The sequence below is a fragment of the Rhagoletis pomonella genome, unplaced genomic scaffold (genome assembly GCF_013731165.1).
Source record: "Rhagoletis pomonella isolate Grant_MI unplaced genomic scaffold, Rhpom_1.0 Rhpom_scaffold_00006, whole genome shotgun sequence".
NCBI classification, from domain to species: Eukaryota; Metazoa; Arthropoda; class Insecta; order Diptera; family Tephritidae; genus Rhagoletis; species Rhagoletis pomonella.
In genome coordinates, this window is record NW_023458560.1 from 12210423 (window position 1) to 12234456 (window position 24034).

Consider the following 24034-nt stretch of genomic DNA (forward strand, 5'->3'; position numbering starts at 1 on the left):
TAACTGTTTCATTGCCTGATGGGCGAATATCTCATTCAGTTTCTTACAATATGTCGACATTATATTCAGGTTTATATTAATATCTCCGATAATAATGGTATTTACCATGTTATCGCATATTTCCGACAAAATGGACTCCATACATGCTAGAAAATCAGCATCACTTGAACTAGGTGAGTGATAGACCACCCCGATTTTCCATTTGGTTTCGAGATTTTTCAGGTGGATAACTACACACCAAACATTTTTATCGATAGATTTGTTTAGTATTACTTTAAATTCTAGTGCGTTACGCAATATTATGATTATCCCTCCTGTATGTCTACTGTACGAGTCACATCTTACAACCTGATATGTTGGAAACTGTATTTCATAGTCATATATTTCCTCTGTTGTACAAGTTTCGGAACATAGAACTATATCCGGAATCCGGATCAACAATTTCAATTAGCCTTTCAAGCTCTATTTTATTAGCTTTTATACTACTTATGTTAAGATAAACGCATTTCAAGTAACTGTTATGCTTTTCATGTACTAGGTGAACCGTCAACTCCATGCCCGGGTTCCTATTAACTGACTGAAATTGTTAATAGCTGGCTCTATTTCTTTTATGCTCTAGTTTCTTCATGTATACAGGACACTGTCGGTTAGTTGTCAAGTGGTTCACGTCGAGCCCTAGATTAAATTTTTTGTTTGCACGAATGCAATTGATGTACTTATTTATTTGCTCCTTTGTGCACTCCATTGTTTTATGATTACCCAAGCACTTCAGGCAGACCTCTTCATCTTTGCGCTTCGTAGCTATATGATTGAAGCCCTTACATTTGTAACAGACTGACACACCCATACCATCTTGGACTCTACATTTCTCCCAACCAATATTTATTTTTTCGCTTTTGAGCCCTGCCGAGAACGTATCAACGTCCGTTTCAATGAGAACATTATAGTATCTAGACTTATCTTTCTTGACTTCAATGTATTTAACAATTTTAAAGTCAGCACTTTTTAAACATTCATTTTGTTTTTTTTTGTCATTTCTGCAAGTTGTTCGCATTCATATTTAAAGCTTACTCCAAACGCCATAAACTTGGGTTTAGCCGTATTCGGCACTCTAATTTCATAGCAGTCACTCATTTTATTTGCAATTGCGGTCTTTATTTTATCGCGCTCAGATTCGTTTTCGCTTTGAATAACGATTGTACCACTTTTCCTACCCAGCACATTGCTTATTTTTAGATCCGACGGATCAACGTTCTTATTCAGGTCTTCTTTTGTTTTCATCGCGTCTTGCTTCTCTTTCGGTTTGGGATCAGGGGTTTCTTTTTATTTACTTTCGGCTCTTTGTGATTCACCATTCCGCTTTTTAAACGCTCAGCATATGAGACCTTGCTATGATGGCTTGATTTCAACTCTTCACTTACTGACTTTTATTTCTTCACATATTTTTCTACTTTCACTCTTATTTCGTACCATAGCCTCGCATAGATCTTGGCTATGCTTTTTCACATCCTCAGCTACAGCTTTCATCTCATTGGCCTCAGCTATGCTCGTTTCGCATGTTTTTTGAACTCTTTGCATTGCATCTATACGCTCACCGAATTTCCTCTCTATAGCTTAAAAGAGCTTTAGCTCTTTAACATGCATTTTTTGCGACTCTTGAAAGTCGTCTTTACACTCTTTTATGTTTTTACTATTATTCTCTATAGAGATATTCAAGTTTCGCAACACCTCATCAATATTATGCATATATGTGAGACAACCATCACACATAAAGCGCACATAGGCATTGTCCGCAAGTACTTTTTTACTGTACTCATCGAGATCAGAGCATTTCTTTGCCCAGTGAAACACTTTGCCGCATATACCTTCACAGCGGATTCCACTCTCACCGCGTATTAGGCCTTTGACTTATGGCAGTCACCCATTGTCTTGGCTGACACTTCACTGCACTTTTGAGTGTTTTTTTGTATTTATTTGCTGACGTCCCAAGCCTTGTCGCACGGTGTTATCGACACTTGTGTTTATTATAAGCTTTGTTTCTTAACAGATAATTATCACAAATTATCACTAATTTCTGCTGGAAAGCGTTTCTGAACCCAAAAAGCTAGCAGAAACTAGCAGTTCTCTCTCGTTCTTAGGCCCTTTTTTTTGGCTCCCCTGCTAATTTCTGCTAGTAAAATTTTTACTAGCAGAAACTAGCAGCTGTCAAAATGGATAAACAAAAATTCGCGCCAAATATTTTCATTAGTCAAATACACCGATTAGCTGATTACTTGCTAGTTTCTGCTAGTTTTTCGTTTCTTTACTTTTTCGTTATTTCACTCTCTGCGAGCGTAATTCTTTCAATTTTCTCATTCTTCTTCTTCCTGATAATTATCTGCTAGAAAAGAAAAGAAACAAAGCCATAGTTGCGATCCCGTACCTGTCCGGACTAGTCAGAATCAGTCAGATTTTATTGGAAATCGATCCCGTACTCGGTTCTCTGACTATTGAGAGGACAAAAAAAGAGAGTAAATACGGTTTTAGTCCGAGAATTTTTTGCTGGTAAATTCTAGTAAATGTGTCAAACGATCAGCTGTAGTGTGTTTGGCGACCAAATTGTAAACAAAAGAAAAGTGCACTCTGCTAATTCATGTTGAAAAGTATTTAATTACTTGTTTAAGTGGATTCTAATGAATTTGAAAGTGTTTTTGGTTATTTACATGTGTGAGCTGAGTGTGTTTACATACAAAATAAGCAAACATTTACAACCAAAATTTGGAGGTTATGTTGAAGTTGACAGAAGTTACCATTTTTTACAAGAAAGCGATCCCGTACTTTTCAATGTTACTCTCTCGCTCTGAGTGAATTTTTATTTTTTGACAGTTTTACTAGTCCGAGTCCGAGGAATACGGGATTGCACCTTATAGTTCACAATTCGTTATTTGTGTTTGTATGTATGTGTTATGTTTACTAGATGTAAAACCCGAAGCCGCTGCTGCGCGTCTTTTCGCCTATCACTATTCTCTTCACTTTCACCGTTTTCTTCCTAGTCAAAGTATACTTTAATTTAATTTGATTTGCTTAAACTAGTGTCACTATCACTTTGCTATTTAGCAAAATTCACTTTCCGATTATATATATGAATCGCTATTTGCATTTGAAGTCGCGTTAAGCTAATAAGCCGCTGAATTTAAAAAACTTCGCGGAGCTAACTATAACACGACCTTTCACACCCACGTGAGAACTGACAAAAAACTGATATTGTGCCGCTTTAATTCTTGGAACGCTTTCCCAAAATTCCACCACATCCTCTTTAGCTCCTTTTACAAAGGCTCGATCAATGTCCGGCCTTTCGCTCAATAATTCCACCAGTTTTTCATATTGTGAGCGATTTGTTGTAATCTTCGATCTGATAATTTTTTTTAAGTTTTTTTAATAATATTTTTGTTTCTATTCACACTTCAACTTACATACATATGTTTACGTTTACACCCCTGCAAGAACAGTGACAATCATATGACCGGACAATCCTGATAGAAATACTCGTCATTACTTTGTATGAAAGTTTCTATCAAAATATTAAGGGCAATGTGCAAAATTTGATGGAAAAAATCGTATACATGTGAATCATCAATGATATAAACATTGGTCCCAAATGAATAATCATGCTTGATGGGATCTTAGGTCAGTATTGACAAATCTTACTTGCTATAAAAGTTGGTCAAATATGACTGATCACGATTGATGGGTTTCGATTCATTTCATAGCATTACTAACATTTTTTGTTTTATTTTAAAAACTTTCAATTTCTTTTAAAATACTTATCCTTGATTTCTTCGCACTTTCGACCGCGTCCTTCTAAATTTTTTTAATTGTGATTTATAATCATGAACATATTTGTTTTTCTTGTGAACCTTTCCATCATCAGTGACAATCATATGACTGGTCAAATGTTAGTCACTGAAAAAATTCTTATTCTATCAACATTGTCAATCATATAGCAGGTAAAACGATTGTCACTGTTCTACCCGACTCGACTGGCATATACATTTTTGCACATGTGTTAGTTTTGCTTGTGAATGTGTTGGAGTTTTAGTCATTCGCGTCTTGTAGGGACACTATTGATATTTTAAAACAATTTGATTCGCTCCGACACGAGTTGCTATTCGTTCAAGATTTCTGACAAATACATAAAATTGACAGCTACGTTGGATTCAGGCATACCAACATTACGAATTTCGAAGATGGCCTACGAATTCGAAATTACGATACGACAACGCGGATTTCAGCATACCAATTTTACGATTCGTAGCAAAATCGAATCTACGACGGAGAACAGCATAGGGGTGCCTATCCTACATCGTCGCTCGAAACACAAAAAGCCGTAACCATGAACTAAAAATCCAAAGTTCACTTTTTGACTGATATAGGGGCGATGAGATAGGGCATTTCTATATTAAGGTAACGACATGTAGGTTGAAGCAACGCATCAGTTTTCTATCTCTAAATATGAGCAAATCTGTTTTGGTTCATCTACACCAAGTTCAGGAGCTCCACTTGCCCTAGTTTTCGTTGTATTAAGTTAAATTGTAGCAGCTAACTAAACTTATCCTACAGCAATAGACCTGTCAGTCGTCATTCTCAAAAAATATGTGCCTTTATGCCCTCAATTTGGATCCCAATATTAAGATTGGACAACTTGTTAACTAGCAAAAGCGGAAGGAACATCTGTACGCTTTTAATTTCACAAAGTGAAGCGACGGCTACTTTAACCGGATATGCATTTTGCGTCCTTAGTTGGATAACCGAAGAACTCCACAGGCAAACACCGATGGCCTACCAACTGCCATTTTGACGAGCAATGTGATTGCAAATTTTTGTGTGTGGGCACTTTGATGTCTTGAAATAAGCATTTGCCGCATGACGCCACCAGACAACATTCTCTCAATTTCGGTGTTTATAAACATTTAAATCGTTAAAAAATTTACTGAATAGTTTCCTACAACGTAATCATAAATAATCAAATAGGGAACAGATTTTTATTTTGATTTAATATCGAAATTTCATGAATATTATCACCAGCACGCTTTCATTCAAATGAAAATATGGCTGTCAAACTATCGAATTGCCTGCAATAGATGTCAAGCAATAAGCGCTGACATATATTGCAGCCCATGAGAAATAGGCGGTCTCCATTGGAAATATATTTTGTGACATGGTTATCACGACATCAGTGTTTTCCTGTGGAGACAGGGTCTAAGGCAAAGTTTCAGCTTCATAACTGCCAAAAATAGCGGTCTATTTCTTTCACTAGCGGTGAAAATCAGGTGGTCATCGGAAAGGTAAAAGCCTCCAATCCATTAGCACCAACGGAATATGTATCTGCCACCAAAATTGGGTTCGGTAGAAGTAAGCTATTTCCAAGACATTTAATCAGTCGTTGACGGACTTCTTGATTTGTACTGAGCTCTAACCCTTCTGCGCTTTATGCACCAGGTAAACCATGAACGCATGAATATGGCTTCTGAAATGTACAGAGATTTACAACAGCAGTGCCTTAAACCGTAACCGTGCCAGAGAGCAAACCATCCTAGTAGCGTTGGCCTTTCCGAATGTCTACGGTTCTACGGTTACTAGAATACATCGATACATATTCTCTCCTCGTGGACTGAAACGGAGGATGAAGAATTACGTTTCCCTGTTGTTGTAACAGCACACAAATTCCTCAAAGAGTTGTTGTGGAGTGACAGTCCTAGCCAGATATACATCTAGGTCGTTCCGGTTACGAAGAGCCGACTGTCGTGGGAACGACAGTTTCCCTGATTTCTTTTGCTTATTATTGGGATCTGGAATTGACATTCGTGATCTGGGGTCGAAGTGCAAAAGGTCTTACCACTCCTCTTCAAAAAACCTCGACAATCATGTATACCACATGAATGAAAGGGGGGTTACCTTTGACAGCTTACACTTTTTTCCACGCTCTATCGGAATGAGAAGCCTAAAGCTATTGTTTCGGCGATCTAACCCGCATTCTTCATCGAGTCAAACCTTGGAACAAAAATCTATACCCGCTGCGTATGCCAGGGAAGATTACATCCAAACTCTACTTCAGTTAGGTGCAATACGTGCAGTACTGTTTTAATTTAAGAAACAACACGGTTGCCACAGTGACCCACAAAACACACCATTGTTCCACCAAACATCCTCGGCTCATTGAAGCTCACCTGAGCAACACAACCCTAACATGCCCACCACCCAAAATAATACAAACACAACCACACCTCCACTCACTCGCCCCCGAAATCCACGAGCGAGGACAAACCAAAAGCTCCTAGTTCCTTACAATTTCTGCTCGGTGTGTGTCCAGCATAAACCGTAATGTGACATCAGTCAAATTGAATTCCTGGACCAGGATTATGGGCAGCTTCTGCAGCTTACCAGATCTAAAAATTGTCAGCGCTGGTCTGATAAACAGCGTATCATGCCGACCTATGCTGACCCTAGCATCAGACCATCTGCCCATAGTCATCTCGCTTGATAAACCTGCCGACTTTGCTTCCGCGGATCACTGGACCTATGTCAACTTTTCCAAAGCTGACTGGAAAGGCTTCGCGGATGTTACTGAAAGCGCCTTCACTACACTGCCCATACAAACCGATGTTTACGTAGATGAACGTAAATTCCGCGGGGTTTTCACTGCTGCTGCAGCTCGCTTCATCCCAGCATGATGTATTACGGATCCTCGTCCGAACTTTCTACGGTTGCCAGACGTACTGATTATATCAGTACAGTACTGATTTTTCAACTCTTGTACTGATTTTATTCATTTCTTCAATCAGTACGCTAATGCCCTGATTTTCCAAAATTTGTACTGACTTGTACTGATTTTTCAATTCAAACAAAATACTTTAGGATTTTCTTAAGGTTTTCACATATCGTTGGAACTTCCTTAAACTGTACTGTAAAATGCAAGAAGAAAATAGTTTTATTATAGTTGACATGTTTTAGATAATGTTTGATATGCCCAAGAAATTAATACAACAAAAATATCAATCGTTTTATAGGCATATCGCCGGTCGTTACGTACCAGTTGCGATAATATGATGGAGCTTAAATTATTTAAAAAGAAGGCTGACATTTTTTTGTCGAGTGTTGTTAGTTATCTCGAAAATAACTTTCAGTTTAATAACAACAAATTTGAATATTCGAATGGCTTTTGCCTATAACTTACAACCCGTTTTTCTCAATTTACTGACATTGTAAAAGAGTTTTGGACACAAGACATAGAATTCTTAGTCTTTGAAAGTTTTTGCGAAAAAATTATTTAAGCCATGAGGAAATATAGATGACGTCCTTAGAAAGTGGTACTTTTTCACAGTTAGAAAAAATATTTAATTTGGGTTTTTCAATAGCACACTCCAACGAAGCTATTGAGAGGATCTTAGGTATAAAGTTTGTTTCCTGGCACAAATAGAAAAACCGGCTTCTAATTAAAATTTTTGAGAGTCACCTTCAAATCAAAAGTAATTTTAAAATGAAATCTATATAATTCTTTTACTATTTAACTACTACTATTTAACACTGAAAATGGGAATTATCTCATTATTGCTATTCAAAAGTATCATAAATATAAAATAATTTATTATAATAATGATGTGTACACTCATGTTAAAATGAATAACACTTTTATTTTTTATGAACTATATTTTATTTATATACCAAAATATTGTTTAAAAGCATAACTCTAGCGTTTAAAAGTATTTTCTGTTACTTGGATTCATAATTTTGCTTTGAATAAAAATGTACTGAAATGTACCGATTTTTATAGCATGAAAAAGTCTAATGTACTGATTGCGCGCATACAAAATCTGGCAACCCTAGAACTTTCCTACTGAAGCGGCTGTTCTAACCAGGGATGGTAATCATCATAAGTTGAAAAATATTAATCAACATTTAAATATTATTATCTGATTTTTATTTTTTAATCACAAATAGTAATAAATAGTTATTAATTAATTATTAATATCATTTTTACTTTTTTGCTCAAATGTAATTATTATTATATAATTTATGCTCAATAATAATGATAACTTCTTGATTTCTATTGCTTTGATCGAGATTAATGATTATGTTGTGATTTTTATTTTTTCGCTCAAGAATAATACTCAGCTTCTGAGTTTTATATTATCGCTTGAGCACAAGGATTACTTTTGATATTTATTTTTTTTTCGCTCAGGTATAATGATTATCTTGCGATTTTTATTCTTTCCGCTCAAAAATAATGATTGACACCTGATTTTTATTTTCTTTCGTCAAACATAAAACTCAAAACCTTATACAACCAAGACCATAAGAGCTGTTGACTTGAAATTTTATGAGACCACACTTTTTATCTTATGTTATCTTCCTATAAAAACGAAACGTTTGAAATTATAAACTTATAGGCTGGAAATTGGTATGCAAATGAAACAAGATCGTTTTCATGCCGTGCGCATGTGTCATATCTACATACGCATGTACATACTCATGCACGTTGCTCCAACTGTATTAAAAATTTGATTTTTTCTTTCTTCGTTTATATTTCGTTGAGATTGGAAAAGAAATGTGTGTGTGAGTATAACTTCAAAATCAAATTGCTTGCAAACGTCATAAATGCTCGAAACCCATAACACGGTGCTACAAAAAAATCACGAAATATATATGAAACAAAAATTAATGTAGGTTGTAGGTAGGATCAACTACAACATGAAAATAGGTTTCCTATAGTTCCTAAAACCTAAATTTTTATTTTATTCAAAACAACCGTTATTTTAATACTATGCACTTATCTAATAACAGCCTGACTAAATATTTTTCATATACCTTTAAAATGATGTATAACAATATATTGTTAGACCTAGCTTGTTGGTACTTAGTTTTAATCAGGTAAAATTTAAAAACCCCTATTTTTATATCCGAGCACACTTGTGTGCAAGGATATTCTAACTTTTTTCGCATAACGCTTATTTGTAACAGCCTAAAAGAATCGAGATAGATATAGAGAAATGTATACATTACATAAATGCTCAGAATGAAAAGAGAAGTCGATAAAGCCATGTCTGTCTGTCTGTACGTCCGTCCGTCCGCCCGAAAACACGATTACGCCATCAAAAATTTAGATATCTCAACGATGGTATGTAGACTGCCCTTTATCCGAGATCGGTTGGCGTTGAAAGTGGACGAAATCGGAGTGTATCCTCGTCCACTTCACATATAACGGTATCTTCGAAAAATGGAAAAACTACGATATTTCAGTAAATATTGGATACAAATTGTTGAAAATGAGTATGTGCAGTAGAATTTTGATAAAAAATAGTATTATTATGAAAGTTTTGGAAAATGGGCGCAACCTCGCCCCGTGATGAAATACCGTATCTAAGTAGCCGCTTCACCCTTCCTTACCAAACTCGGTACCAGGTTTACTAAGGGTCCAGCTGTTGAAAATCTCTGAAATCGGGCAATAACCACGGCCACTTTCCATATAACGGTAATTTACAGAAATACAGAAACTTGGATAAATCAGTAACTACTGAAGCTAATTCACTTAAAATCCATGATTGCAATAGCCACTTGTAAGAAAATTAGGTTCATATAAATTTCTGGATAATGGGCGTGGCGCCGCCCACTTATGTGTATCTCGGTAACCGATTTATCAATTTCTACCAAACTCGGTGCACTACTACTACTATCTTGGTACAGAAAAGCAATTTAAAGCAGTCTAAAATTATACCCGCTTCCCGTATAACGGTAAATTTTAAATATACGAAAACTCCGATATTTAAAAACTGAGGACGCTAATTTACTCCAAGTTAATACTTACAAAACTCTCTTAACAATAAACAAGACTGCTATAAACTTTAAGGAATTGGGCATGGCGCCGCCCACTTTATGACTATATCCCGGTAATCGCTTTACCGATGTCTATCAAACATAATTTAGTTAAGTCTAACATAGCATATTATCGAAAAACTGTTGAATAATGGAAAAAACACCCCTGCTCATCATGCAAAGGTAGTTTAGAAAAAGTTTAAACGACGTTATTTTTTACCTGTGCCGGGTATATAAAATTTGGTTTCGCCCGAACTTATACTTCTTTACTTGTTCTTAATTTTTCCACTTTGACCATCGCTAAATTAAAAAAATTCTATGAAAGTTGCTAAATATATCACATATTTTATTTTTCGCTAATTCTTTATAAGCAACAACACATTCAAAAATTAGAGTACCAAACTTGACGCAAAGTTAAAGAAAACCCTCTTTAGACAAAATTTGGGTAAGCAGTTTAATTTTAGTACAACGTTCGTGTTTCTTTCATGTTTTTTTTCATATAAAAAGCGTGTTTGACCACACTTTGTATGTAGAAAATATGCAACACTTTTAACAAAAGAAAAATTGTCAAAATTAAACGATCACTAAGTAAGTGTTTTTTCGTATTAAGGATATACATACAAATGCGTATGCAAAAGGCATGAAAACGATCTTGTTTCACTTCGATGTCGGTTTTCTGCCTATAAGTGCAGAATTTCAAACGTTTCGTTATCATTGGGTGGTACCCCATGACAAAAAGTGTGTTCTCATAAAATTACAAGCCAACAGCTCTTATGGTCTTGGTTGTATAAGGGTTTGAGTTTTATGTTTGGGGAAAGAAAGTAAAATTCAGGTGTCAATCATTATCTTGAGCGGAATAAATGAAAGTCGCAAGATAATCATTATACCTGAGCGAAAAAAATAAAAACCAAAAGTAATCATTATGCTCAAGCGAAAATATACAACTCAGAATCTGAGTATTATTCTTGAGTAAAAAAATAAAAATTGAAGGTAATCATTATTCTCGATTAAAAAACTTAAAATCAAGGGGTAATCATTATTCTTGAGCGAAAAAATAGAAATCATATTTTAATTATTGTTTATAATTTTTTACTAGTAAAACTTGAAAAATAAAAATCATTGTAAATTACAGTAGGACATACAAAAACAGATATGTGAGTATACATAAAATTGCCGTACGTCACTTACAACATGTTGATTTATTTAATTTAAATTTAAAAAATAATGATTATTTTCCATCCCTGGTTCTAGCCGATGAGCGTAACAACCTTCGTCAGGCCGATCCCGGAACTCTCCGTATCAGGGATCTGAACTCGGAGATTCGGCAACTTGTGAACGTATATAAGGGGGAAAAATGGGAAGAGCATCTGAAGACCTGCAACTTCGCCTCTGGTGTTAGTAAGCTTTTGTCAACCGTGAGGTCATTGTCCAACCCGGCGAAGCGTGATGACAGAGTTGAAATAGACTTTGGTGACCACGCTTCGTCGGACCCGGAGCAATGCGCGAGCTATTTTAGCCGGCAGTTAATTCTGCATCCTCCGGTGGATGAAGCCAAACGTCGAGTGACCAAAAGGTTGCACAAACTGCCAAAATATAGTGCGCCTCTTGTTTTCACCAGCGGTGAGGTAAGGGTAGCCATCGGGAAGGCGAAAGCACCCAAAGCCATTTGACCCGGCGTAATATGCATGTTTATGCTTAAAAATTTGGGTCCTGCGGGAGTAGCGTACCTAACGGAGCTCCTCAATTTGTCAATGGCCACTCTCGTCATTCCAGACATCTTGAAGATGGGGAGAGTGGTCCCCCTGCTTAAATCGGGGAAACCAGCCAACAAAAGAGAGTCTTATCGACCGATAACCCTCCTTTCCCCGGAAGCGAAGACGCTAGAGGCCTTGCTACTCCCATATTTTACGAACCAACTGACGCTAGGGAAGCATCAGCATGGATTCCGTAAAGTGCACGGCATAACACTCCCGTAAGGACTCAAACGGTGGTCGGTGAATTATCTGAGTGGTCTACACTCGTCAGTAACTTTTAGGGACAAAAACCAGCAAAATAAGAAAAATTAAACAGGGGGTACAACAGGGTGGTGTCCTATCCACACCATTGTTTAATTATATTTCAAAGCTTCCTAAACCACCAGGGAGTCAATATTGTCTCTTATGCTGACGATTGCTCGATTATGGCGTCTGGGAATGAAATTGATGACTTGTGCTCGAAAGTAAACGGTTATCTCGCCGAACTATCTCGCTTCTTCACTGTAAGGAGCCTTGCCCTAACCCTATTCACCACCTGGACGAAGGAGGTTAGACTACAACTGGGTATTATACCGACGGTGAATAACCCCAAAATCCTCGGAGTCACCTTCGGCAGTCTGCTTTCCTTCTCGGCGCATACAATCGCAATCGTCAACAAAGTACAGAGCCGCAACAATGTCCTCAAGTCGCTGGCGGCAGCATGTGGGGCAAAGGCAAAGAAACGTTGTTGGCAACATACAAGGCAATTTTCCGGCCGGTTCTAAACTATGCAGCGCCCGTGTGGTTGCCTGGGACTAGCTGGACGCAGTGGATGAAGCTACAGACCTGCCAGAATTCGGCACTTCGGACAGCAACCGGATGACTCCTGATGTCGCCCCAACATCACCTTCACGACGAGGCCTAGATGCTGCCAATCAAGGAGCATAACACAATGCTCTGCTAGCAGTTTTTTGTGGGGAGCCATAGACGTGGTCATCCAAACAAACAGATGCTTGCAGAAGAGCCCTCGCAAAGGCACGTCAGGGCATCTCTACGAACTGACGGGCGAAGTCCAGAGGTTCCTTAAACAACCTCTGGACCCGTCAGCTTATCGACAGGCCCTGAGCGGCATTCTCAGGGAGTCGGTCTCAAGTTATGTAGACTCCCGCCCTGTGAGTGCCGTTCGCGGCACACAACCACCTGACGTGGACGGGCCGGAACTTTGTCTGCCTCAGGAGACCTGTGCCAAAATAGCCCAACTTCGCTCTCATACCTGAGCACAATTAATTAGGATGTGCCCAATCAATGCCCGGCATGTGGAGAGTCGTTACATGTCTCGGCACCTCTTCACATGTCCCGAGAACCCAACCCAGCTAACGCCCCTGTCCTTATGGACAGACCCTGTCGAAGTCGCCCACTTCCTGGGCCTCCCCTTAGCTGAAACGGACGACAACGTTGACGGATGAACCGACCCGAGCGGGGTTTAGTAGCCACTACAACAACAACAGGGATGTTGCGAATATTTGCATTCGCATTCGTTATGCGAATGATTCGCATCATGTTACACATTCGCATTCGCATCAAAAAATACGAATATGGGCAGAGAGTCCACTCTAATATTGTTGAAATGGCTCTAAGTCTGTCTAACTAGGGTGCGGACAGTAACCGGCTTCTCACTTTAGGCGCTAAACGGTTCAGGGCCGTTTTCTAATGTAAGCAGCATAGTTGCCTTTACTAACAGGGCAGATAAACTCACTTTAAAGTGTTTTCGTTTTCTTATTTTACCGGTAAAAATAAATTTATTATTCCGTAGAGTGAAACTTCACTACATTTCCGAGAGTGAAACCTCACTACATTCGTCATAAAATTTCAAAGGTTGGCAATGCAACATAAGCAAATATAGAGCAAGAACAACTGTTAGCATAAACCAAAACCTTGGTTGAAATATCTAATATATCTGACTCATGAACCAAAACCAAACCAATATTTAAACTTGGGTACAAATTTTAAAGGTTGCATCGGGTGAGCAACAATTTATCGATTCGAGAAATTAATGCACTGATGAGAAAACAAAAACTCGTATATCGAGACGATAAAGTGGCCGGTAATCTAAAGGTTAGATGACAAAACGGCCCTAAAAGTCTTATAAGCAACCTAGAAATAATTTTAGATGCCTCCAGCGAAAGCTAAGTCTCGTATGTAGAATCTGGAGACATTAAAAAATGTGAAATTAAAGCTCAATTGAAGGCGTATCTTAAATAAAAACGAGCTTATCTCGGTGAAAATCATCTCGATTGGTGGAAAGCTAAACTAAATTAAGACAAACTGACAGATCTGGCCCGCAAATATTTGAGCGATCCACCTGCCAGCGTTCCAAGTGAGCAATCGTTCAGAGCCGGCCTTATATACGACCCTCTAAGAAATCGCCTCATGGGAGAAACGGCAGCAAAATTACTATTTTTGAAATATAATATGCCCCTTTTGAACTTTGACTACTAGACTGACACTGTATAGGTTAAGCACTCGTTCAATGTTCTAATAACACTGGATCACAAATTTTAGTTTGGTTTTTGTTCTCCAAACGCCACTATACAATTTTTTTTCTATGGATACGTTTTTGAGATATTTGTAATTTACCGTTATTCAGCTTAAAATAAAAAGTGGTTCCACTTAGTCATGTATATCTTACAAACCAGTTTAACAATCCTAAAATTTGATAGTCAAATGGAAGCTAATGAAAATCTCCATAAACCATATATACATCACTTTCCGATAGGACTTATAGTTTCTGACAAATTAATTAATCATTCTTTTTTTTATTTTTTAATGAAAAAATTAAAGTAAATAAAATTTTAACAGACGAAAAATTTAAAAAATAATACTCACTGTGCCATATTTTTGCATTTGTGCTAATGAAGAAAATCGATCGATAAGTAAAGAAATAATGAGTAGTCAAATGAAAATACGCAAAGATTTGTTATATGAAAAATGAACAGAAAATAGTGTTTCTCAGGTGTACGTGGCGTATGAGTAACATTCTTTCCTGCTAATTTTTCATATAAAAAACTTTGCGTATTTTCAGTTGAGCAATCATTTCTGTTTTTATCGATCGATTTTCTTCATTAGTTACTTGATTTCATTGTAACAGCAGAGCCTGTTATGTTTTAAATTTTTGTTCCGTTAAAGTCTGATTTTAAGATTGTTAAATTGGTTCGTAAGATATACGTGAGTAACTGGAACCATTTTTTGTTTCTTGAAAACGTATCCATAGAAAAAAAAAATTAACTCGATCTTCGGAATCACCAAGAAATTCTACATAGAAATTGGGTAGTGGCATCCATTGAGCATTTTTGCTGTAAGCCAGTGTAATTTACAAAACTTTTAAGTAATAAAAACGTTGACTTAAGTTGGTTATATATATGTTATTCCTAACATTCGCATTCGCATTCGCGAATATAAAACATATAACATTCGAAACATCCCTACCTCCAATAGCAGAATACACAACAAATTCCCGACAGGCAACACCACACATCATTAGCATCCCGCATTGCGATCAGTCTCCCAAGGTAAACGAATATACTTAAATTTAACTGTAATGGACTTCAGATCAAGATCTAGGAGACCATAATATTCACAGCTGCGGTCCAAGAAACGAAGCTGCACAGCAATTCGAGATTGTTTAACAGCGCCGGATACAAGGCGCACCGTCGAGATCGCAAGCGAGATAACGGTGGTGGCTTAGCGTTCATCACGCATCACACAGAGCATTATCGTCTTATCGAAGCAGACATAGACCGCAGGGATACCATCCTAGAAAGTCAGGGCATTGCTATCCGGTCAGGCGATGTAGGGCTCGAAATATTTGGCATTTAGATGATTCGGCATTCTGCCCAATTAAAGACGTCTTATGGGCAATTACAGCAGCTTACCCGATAATGATAATGGTAAGCGCTGGTTTGATAAACAGCATAACGTGGCAATCTATGCTGATGTTAGCATCGGACCATCGGCCATAATCATCGCGATCGATAAACCTGCTAACTTTGCTTCCTCGGAACAACGAACCTATGTCAACTTAAAAAAACGTTGCTTGGAACGGCTTTGCAGAAGTTACTGCGCGCAACATCGTCGACCTTCCTACACCCAACAACGTATATGCTGGTGAACGCCAGTTTCGAAAGGTAGTCACTGCCGTAGCGGCTTGCCTTATCGGACCCGAATAAATGCGCAAGCTATTTTAGCCGAAATTCACACTACATTCTTCGGAAGATAATGCAACACTAGTTTTCATCAGCGGTGAGGTTCATGTACAGAGCCATCAGGAAAGCGAAAACCTCCAAATCCATTGAACCCGAATATGCATGCTGATGCTGAAAAAATGTCATCCTGCGGGAGTAGATTATCTCACCAAGGTCCTAAATCATTCCAGACATCTGGAAAATGGGGAGAGAGGTCCCACTGCTCAAACAGGAGAACCTGCCAACAAAGGAGAGTTGTATCGTCTAATAACACACCTTTCCCAATTAGCGAAGACACTTGAGGCCTTGCTACTACCGCGCTACATGAACCACCTGGACGAAGTAGGCCAGACTAGAGATGGGAATTAACGTTGATGGCGGACTAATTCCGACGGTAAAAAACCAAAAAATACTCGGAGTTATCTTCGATAGTCTGCTCTTATTTTCGGCGTATATAACTGCAATTGCCAATAGAATACAGAGCCGCAACATGGTCCTCAAACTGCTAGCCGGCAGCGCTTGGAGTAAAGACAAAGAAACGTTGTTGGCAATATACAAGGCAATTGGCCGACCGGTTCTATACTATGCAGCGCCCTTGTGGGCACCGGGGAAAAGCAGGACGCAGTGGACGAAACTACAGACTTGCCAAAACATAGCGCTCTGGAAAGTCACCGAATGTGTTTTGATTCGACGAGGCTGAAATGCTGCCGGTCAAAGAGTATAATACAATGCTTTGTAAGCAATTCTAAGTAGGGTGCCATAGACGTGGGCCTCCGAAAAGACACTTCGTCTGCCTCGGGAGACTCGCCCCACCACAGCCCAACTTCGCGCTGGATACTGCAACTGGCTAAAATCCTACCTGAGGATAAATTCAGATCTGCCCAATGGGTGCAGAACTTCAGTTGCGTTGCCAGTGGCTGAAATGGTATTACAGATGGCCACTGGCAACTGAAAGCTGTAGACTGATTTGCTATATTCGCAACTGCATTCTTGTGGTTGCCGTGGAATTTATATATTTTTTCAAGTGTTTCTGCTCAAGTGTTTTGCACTCAAGTCTTTGTTGCTGGTACTTTAGAACTCTAGTCATAAAACAAACAAATTTTGGTCAGCTGCTACCGCTATGATTATTCGAATTAACACTGGCTTGAAGTAGAACCTCCTCTTGCGAACGTTCGAGCGAATCTCAGTAAACTCATTAACGAGATAATAATAATAATATTTTATCGCTTACACTTTTGCTATATATTTGATGGAGGGACCTACAGTTTTACGCTGCCTCAGGGCAAATGGATTTTGTGAGAAGATTTTTCATGGCAGAAATACACTCGGAGGTGTGCCATTGTCCGCTGAGTGGCGCAACCGCTGTTAGAATATTTTTTTTCTAATTTAGATGTTGCCCGGATCAGGTATCGAGCCCTGGTCCTACGGAGTTATAGTACGCACCACCAACCACTCAGCCAAAGTGGCTACCAACGAGATCCACGACTATATTCAACAACCTCTTCCAATCCAACTACAACTTAAAATAATTCTACCACGATATACCCAACGTACCTATGTATGAATATATTCCTCTCTAAAACCAACTCAACTATTACCCCTTATATTTGGCCCGAATCAGTCGAAACAGCGCGTTTCCTAGGCTTACCGTTGATTAAGCGTGATGACAATTATTGAAATATTAGCTTATGTAGGCTTCATACAAATTATATGAGCATGCGGATTTTTGACCCACCAAATTACATATTAAAAAATACGACATGTTTTGCCATCTTAAAAACAGCTCTGTAATCGTGTTCTATGTTAATTTAAAAAGTGGTTTGCTTTTCCTGTGTAATTTCCAAATTACTAGATACGAAGGTAACTAAAGCTCGTCGTGTGGAATTTGTAGTGATCAATCGTCATTTACATACGTCGATTATAGCTTTAACGGAGCGAGATTTCGTGTTCGGGGAAAGCTTCTTCGTATTTGCCACTAAAACCCTTTTCGGTTTTGGGCCGAGACCAAAAAAACTTCACCTATTGCCTTCCACTTTTTCAGAGTTCCGTCAGTTGTTCACCCGAAGTGTAAACAGGACCTTCTGCAATTGGCTCTTCCTTGTGATCGTGGCCGCCCTTGATTTCGTTGTCCAGCCATATTTGCCGAATTAATACATATTTTAATATTTCCAGTCAGCGCAAGCGCTTCACATTGAATACGTTTTTATAAACCACATAAAGTTCGTCGCACGATTTTCTTCGGTATCCGTCGTCTACGCTAACATAAGTTGTGTTTTCATATTCTCCAGCAAAAAATATCCAGTAACTTGCCAGTAACCAAATTTCGGAGAGTAAGCCAATATTTACTCCCAATGAGAGAAAATTTGAAAGAATGTACGAAAGTGCAAAACCAGCAAGAAGTTCCAAGTTTTATGAACAGCTGATTAATTTGTTATTTTCCGAAGTAATTTTCTAAGAAAAATAGTATTTCCCATCTTAATATATATTTAAATAGGTTTATTTTGCCAATTGCAATTCTAAAAGCACCACAAACAATTCTTTTGGTAATGCGAATTGCATTAAGCATCATGCCATCAGCTATTTTTCTTACTAGCAAATAGTTACTAGTAAAAATTCATCCAGTAAAACTTGCGAGCTCAGCTGTCATTTTTGCTCTCTCAATTCTCTCTCTTTTGCTGCTTGCTTGCAAGTTTTTTCGTACGAAAATGCCATACAGTAAAAACCAATAAAACTAGCACTGGATTTTACTAAATAATGCGTACGCGAACAGAGCTATAGAATAGTTCTTTCGAAAGCCTCACATCTTTTTCATATTTGTTCGATATCATCCACGTTTCTGCCCATTTAAAATTGCGCACATGATATGGGATTTGTAGAGCGTGATCTTTGTTCGCCGGGTGACCTTCATTTAGGGCCGTTTGCACCTTGTCTAGTTAGTTAGCGTTAACTAGACATCCTTCAGTTAAGCACTGCTTTGTCGATCGCACGTTATAGGCTGGGTGTCGATAACGATGTTTAGCTTGGAGTTAGAATTTACCCGTCGTGGTGCAAACGGCCATTAGTGAAAGTCAAGAGCTTAGCCAAGGCGACTTTATTCAAGGTGGTGTAGATTTTCGCCGCGGTACTTCTTAATGTCAAAATGATGTGTTTGTTGTAAAATGAATTCGCCTTGTTTACAACAAACACATCATTTTGACATTTGGAAGTACCGCGGCGAAAATCTAAATTCGCCATCAACACCACCTTGTGTAAATTCGCCTTGAGCTTAGCATTTTTTTTGGTTTCCGGTGCTCTTAAGCTTCTATCCAGCTTTTCTTGTGCACCGAGGATACTACACATTTCAGCAGCAGTATCAGTTAATGCAAGGCTCTTTGTATACAAAGCTACGCAAATCTTTGCTACAAATCTCTATACCTACATACGTCGCGAGTTCCTTGTAACACACGGTCCGTACACACGTCTTTGAATCGTAAGACTCGAGTTTCTATTCGGTCACTCCGGCTAACACGAATTTACAAAATGTTTTCAAGTGAAATCTCGGAGATCGCGCAACTGGTGTCGTCGACAAATGAACAAAACGTTGGCGGCATGTGCCTGCGGACGAACCTCTATGAACTTGTATTGCGGTAGTCGACTAAAATCGTCGGGTATCGAAGATTTGCGTAACCTTGTGTACGATGGGTCTAAGCGCCGTCGAAAGCGTGATCGATTTGGGTAATTCTCAGCTTTGTATTTAGTTTGTGTCTGGGAACTATTAATCCTGTTGTGCTGATCTCGTCCAATTCATTTAAATAAGTTTTGAGTTGCTAAACAAAATATGCATTAAAAAAATATATATTTTTTCCATAAAGAATAAACAGAACCTTATTCACTCTTTTGTTTTATTTAGCATATTTGTGGAGCACGAATTCAATGAGCTCGAAGACATTTGGTTTACATTGGCCCCAAATTTGACCGTTCAATCAATTGAGGTAATTCAAAGTAATCAATAAAATACTCGAAGTTATTCAAATATGTATTTAGATTTCAAAACCTCATTTTAATACTTAGATTCTTATGGATCGTTGTCCGGAATTGCAATCGGTTGGACAGCTGAGTGGATGGTCTTTGACACCAGATGACTTGGCACTGATACGGGGTCTATTGAAGAGTGGCAACTCCTGTCTTGTACTTACACCTAACGGTTTTTTCCCCTAAAACCACTAATTTATGCTAAATCTCATCTTAATGATTTAATGGGAATCTGCAGTCGCGGAGAATAATTGAATTAGGCGTAGCTTTAAAAGCAATTTTTAAAAGTAAATTTTTTTGTAAAAAATAGTAATGGAAATTTTTGTTTATTTTTCTAACCTAGTACTGTTTAATACGAGCGCATATGGACTGATATATGTGTGTTAAAACTTTTTAATGTGTTGTTAAAGAACTATTTAGTGACTTTCCCACTTTTCTGCGACTACAGATTAACAATAGGGGTATTATCGAAGTCTTGCAATAACAAGATACAGCAAAAAAATGAAGTGAGCGAAATGAGAGGTATGAGAGAAATATGTAGCCATTCCAACAACAAAACAACTTGCACAGGGTTGCATTTTTCTTGCTAAGCTTTTTCTCAAAATATATACATGGGTTTCGGCGTTGCATATTTTGCAGCGATAGGAAATGTTGTTTCTCATGTATTTTGTTGTTGTGTGTTTTTGGAAGTTATGCAATCCATGCTAGGTGCAATGGCTTTGCAAGATTTCGAGAATACCCCTAATAACAGCCCAACATCACTTGCTTTACGCTAACCCATAAACGTATTTGACATTCACATTTACCTCATTGCAAAATTATTTCAACGTTTGCAACATGCATGTTAATGGCCTGTATGCAGCTCTCAAGAAAACGGTCAAGAAAAGATTGTAATTATTTCGTGTGCGTGTCCAAGGAATTTTGACGTTTTTGATACTTCACAGCCTGTTGCCTAGCTCTTTCCTCAAGGAATAATGGAACGGGCATATATTTCTGTTGCAAACCTGGGTAACGGCCCGTCTCCACAGGCAAAAGTTTTTGCCTACCAACTGTCATTTTTATTGCCTGATAAAAATTTTATCAGCGGCAATATTTGTGCGTGGGCATTTTTTATCTTGATAAAAGCATTTATAAGATGGCAATTTTTGCCGGATTTCATCAATTAAAAAGTTTAAAAAATATGCTATTTCACACCCAAGCAAATAATAACACATATTTTAATAGAAAACAGTTAAATTTTTGCTTTTATATTGAAATATCGATAATGTTGTCTCCACGAAGCTATCGCGCAAATGAAAATGTAGCTGGCAAGTACCAAATTGCTGGCACTATTTATCAAGATAAAAGCTCTGATAATTATTGCTTGCCAAGAGCAATATGCGGTCTCTATGGGCAAAATTTTGCCTGATAACATTATCAAGATAAAAACTTTTGCCTGTGGAGACAGCAAGTTACCTTGTGCTTTTTTACCCAAAAAATTTTTAGAAAACCGTAGTAGAAAGCGTAGCAAATTTCTTAAGAACTGCGTACTGCCTTAAGGAAATTTGACTCCAGAAAATTTCTTAGCCATTTCTTGTACGTCATTTTATATTGAGTTTTTGCTTTTCTTGAGAGCTGCATACAGGCCTTAAACCAGGAAAATTAATAATATGCATGTATTTAGATTCATATTTTATAATACAATAGTTCTTTTCGCTATGCAAATGCCAGTAGGTAACAAAATTCAGAGAATAAGGTATCTTACTCTCCCAAAGAGAGAAACTTACTAAGTTTTGCGCGAACAGGAATTAGCAAACATTTGCAAGCTTCACTGCCAGCTGAAGTCTACGGTTGCATTTCAAGCATAATACATTTTTTAAATTACTTCAGATAGAAACCCAAACCGAACCTATACGTTTACACATTTCTTCTTATTCTGACTTTCTGCAACATACGCTTCAATTTCTTTGTGGAAGTCACTGTCGATTTTCCTATATCGACAGTGGTGTCGACTGCGTTCCGATTACGAATAAAGCTTTTTCAGCCGAGTACCTTTCAAATGTTTGGGATTAATTAAATTAATTGAATAAAAAAATATTTGCATACTTCTTTCATTAGTTAATCGCAACAAGATTGTCCATTTTTAAATTTAACGACCTTGTTGATTCAAATTAATGTTAACAAAAATGCAACCGTGTGCCACAAATGCTGGCAAAAGTTTTTCAGCACGCACTTGCAACTTCCCTCCAAATGAATTGTCAAAATTGCGCTCTCTCCTTGCAAGTTTTACTGGGTTTTTGGCTAAAACGAACACGATTTGGTAACAATTGGTACCAACACGTACAGGTTTTTTGCATAGCGAACACTCTTAATTACAACGTTTAATTGTATTCATGTCTTAACATTAGTTTTTGCTATCACTGTGTTAAACTCCATAATATTTATTAGAAAATAAGGCAGCAATAAGGCAATTGGTTTCAAAACCGGTGCTGGTTTCTGGATAGACGAGGGTGGAAATCCGATTACAAATGTCCTGAGTAAACACTTAAAATTTGAAGGGCTCACTTCTCAATGGAAACAATGGTTGGACATTTGGTGAATAAATTTACGTATACTATACTCGACCAAGACGAGTTGAGAAAAGGTAGAATGATGCAGAGCTCTGAAGATGGTGACATTTCAGCTGAGTTATTGAAAGCGGGTGTCAAAGAACTAGTCGGGTGCATGTACTAGTCGTTATAGAGCGAACACTTAACTACAAGCTGAATGGCAGCAATAGCGAAAACTACGGCGCTAACGAATACCCGGAGCCCCCAATCAAAGACGACGGATTCGATGTCACTTACCCTGACCATGACGAGATTCGAATAGCAATAGCACGGAGCAAAAATAATAAAGCTGCAGTATCCGATAATTTGCCAGCTGAGCTATTCAAATAGCGCATAGAGTAGTGATGTGCTGAATTGTCGGTACCCAATACTTATAAAAGATTTCGGTACCCAATACTTCCTTTTTGGTACTCGATACCAATTCTTTACGTTAAACCTTCGCCATTATATGTATTTCAAGTTTAGAAAATACTTTCATTACTAATTTATATGATATTGGATAAAACACTTGAACTTATCGCAACAGAGAAATATTATTTCAACATTTTTAACCTTAGTCGATCCAAGGTTCAAGAAAAATGCTTTGACGGATGAAGAGGCCTTTCAGGGGGAGATTATGCAACCAGCTAGCGACAAGTTTCGGATCGATATCGCACTTGTTGACGTAAAAATATTTCGTATCATTCGTCAACAAAACCGAGACCGATTCGAAAATTTTCGCTAACTGGTTACAGAATCTGCCCCCAGGCCTACAGAAATGATATCGTCCGATTTAGCTGAAAAAAAATGCTTCAAACAAGTAAGAGTTTCTCTGCATTATGGCCTCGAACTGACATATATACATCTTTCATTTGAATCAGTATTAAAAGCTCTATTGGCTCCTACATTCGGGATTTGATAGGCGAGTCTCCCCTGAACCTTTTTTTCATATTTTTGGCCTATGTGCGGTTCTATTCGAAACATATATGTTTCGGTACCGAGTATCGAGAGTATTGGATACATGTTAAGTCGGTACCGAATATCGATCAATACTTAAAAGTATTGACTCAGCACATCACTAGCATAGAGCAGCTAGTGAGGTGTACACAAATAATGCACAAACTTTTATTCGAAATATGGTCTGACGAAAGTACACCTACCGATTGGAATTTAAGCGTGCCCTGCCTAAGATGGGTGATCCATAGTAAAATAATATAAAGTATACCAGGTAACTGACGTCTTCATATTTGAAGTTAAATTTTGATTTTGTTATTATTTTTTCTTTCATTTCTGATATTCGCTTTTTTCAAATCTGGCGGTAACCCTTGGTTTTTTTTTTGCATACCTGTGTCTAATTTCGGCTTAGATCCTCATCCTTCCGGACTGAAAACATCAGTACTGCAACGCTATGTGTGCTTTTGCACAAGCGACAAGGTTTTCTTGATATTTTTTGTTTAATCTATACTTCTATACTAATTATATAAAGAGAAGCCCTTTTTTTATACCCGAAATCTCGCGAACGGCTGGTCCGATTTTCATGAAATGTAGTATATAAATAGCTTTCAGTAACCACCATGTTTTAGGCTAAAAAAATTCCTTTTTCGGGTAGGTGTACCAGGGACCGATCTATTCG

General features: G+C 37.9%; 1 protein-coding gene across 3 annotated transcripts in view; it reads left to right on the forward strand.

Moving 5' to 3' along the window:
* The window catches only part of LOC118740418, a 38486-nt gene that overhangs the window by 7492 nt on the left and 6960 nt on the right, over positions 1-24034 (forward strand). Inside the window, exons 2-4 of one of the 3 annotated variants that reach the window (XM_036471944.1) lie at positions 19713-19794; positions 19874-19990; positions 22262-22351. In XM_036471944.1, the coding sequence (XP_036327837.1) occupies positions 19713-19794; positions 19874-19990; positions 22262-22279 (217 nt within the window). In that variant the 3' untranslated portion in view covers positions 22280-22351. Of the gene's footprint in view, positions 1-19712; positions 19795-19873; positions 20356-22261; positions 22352-24034 lie in introns of those variants that run through there. The other 2 variants (XM_036471945.1, XM_036471943.1) reach the window with 2 other exon arrangements.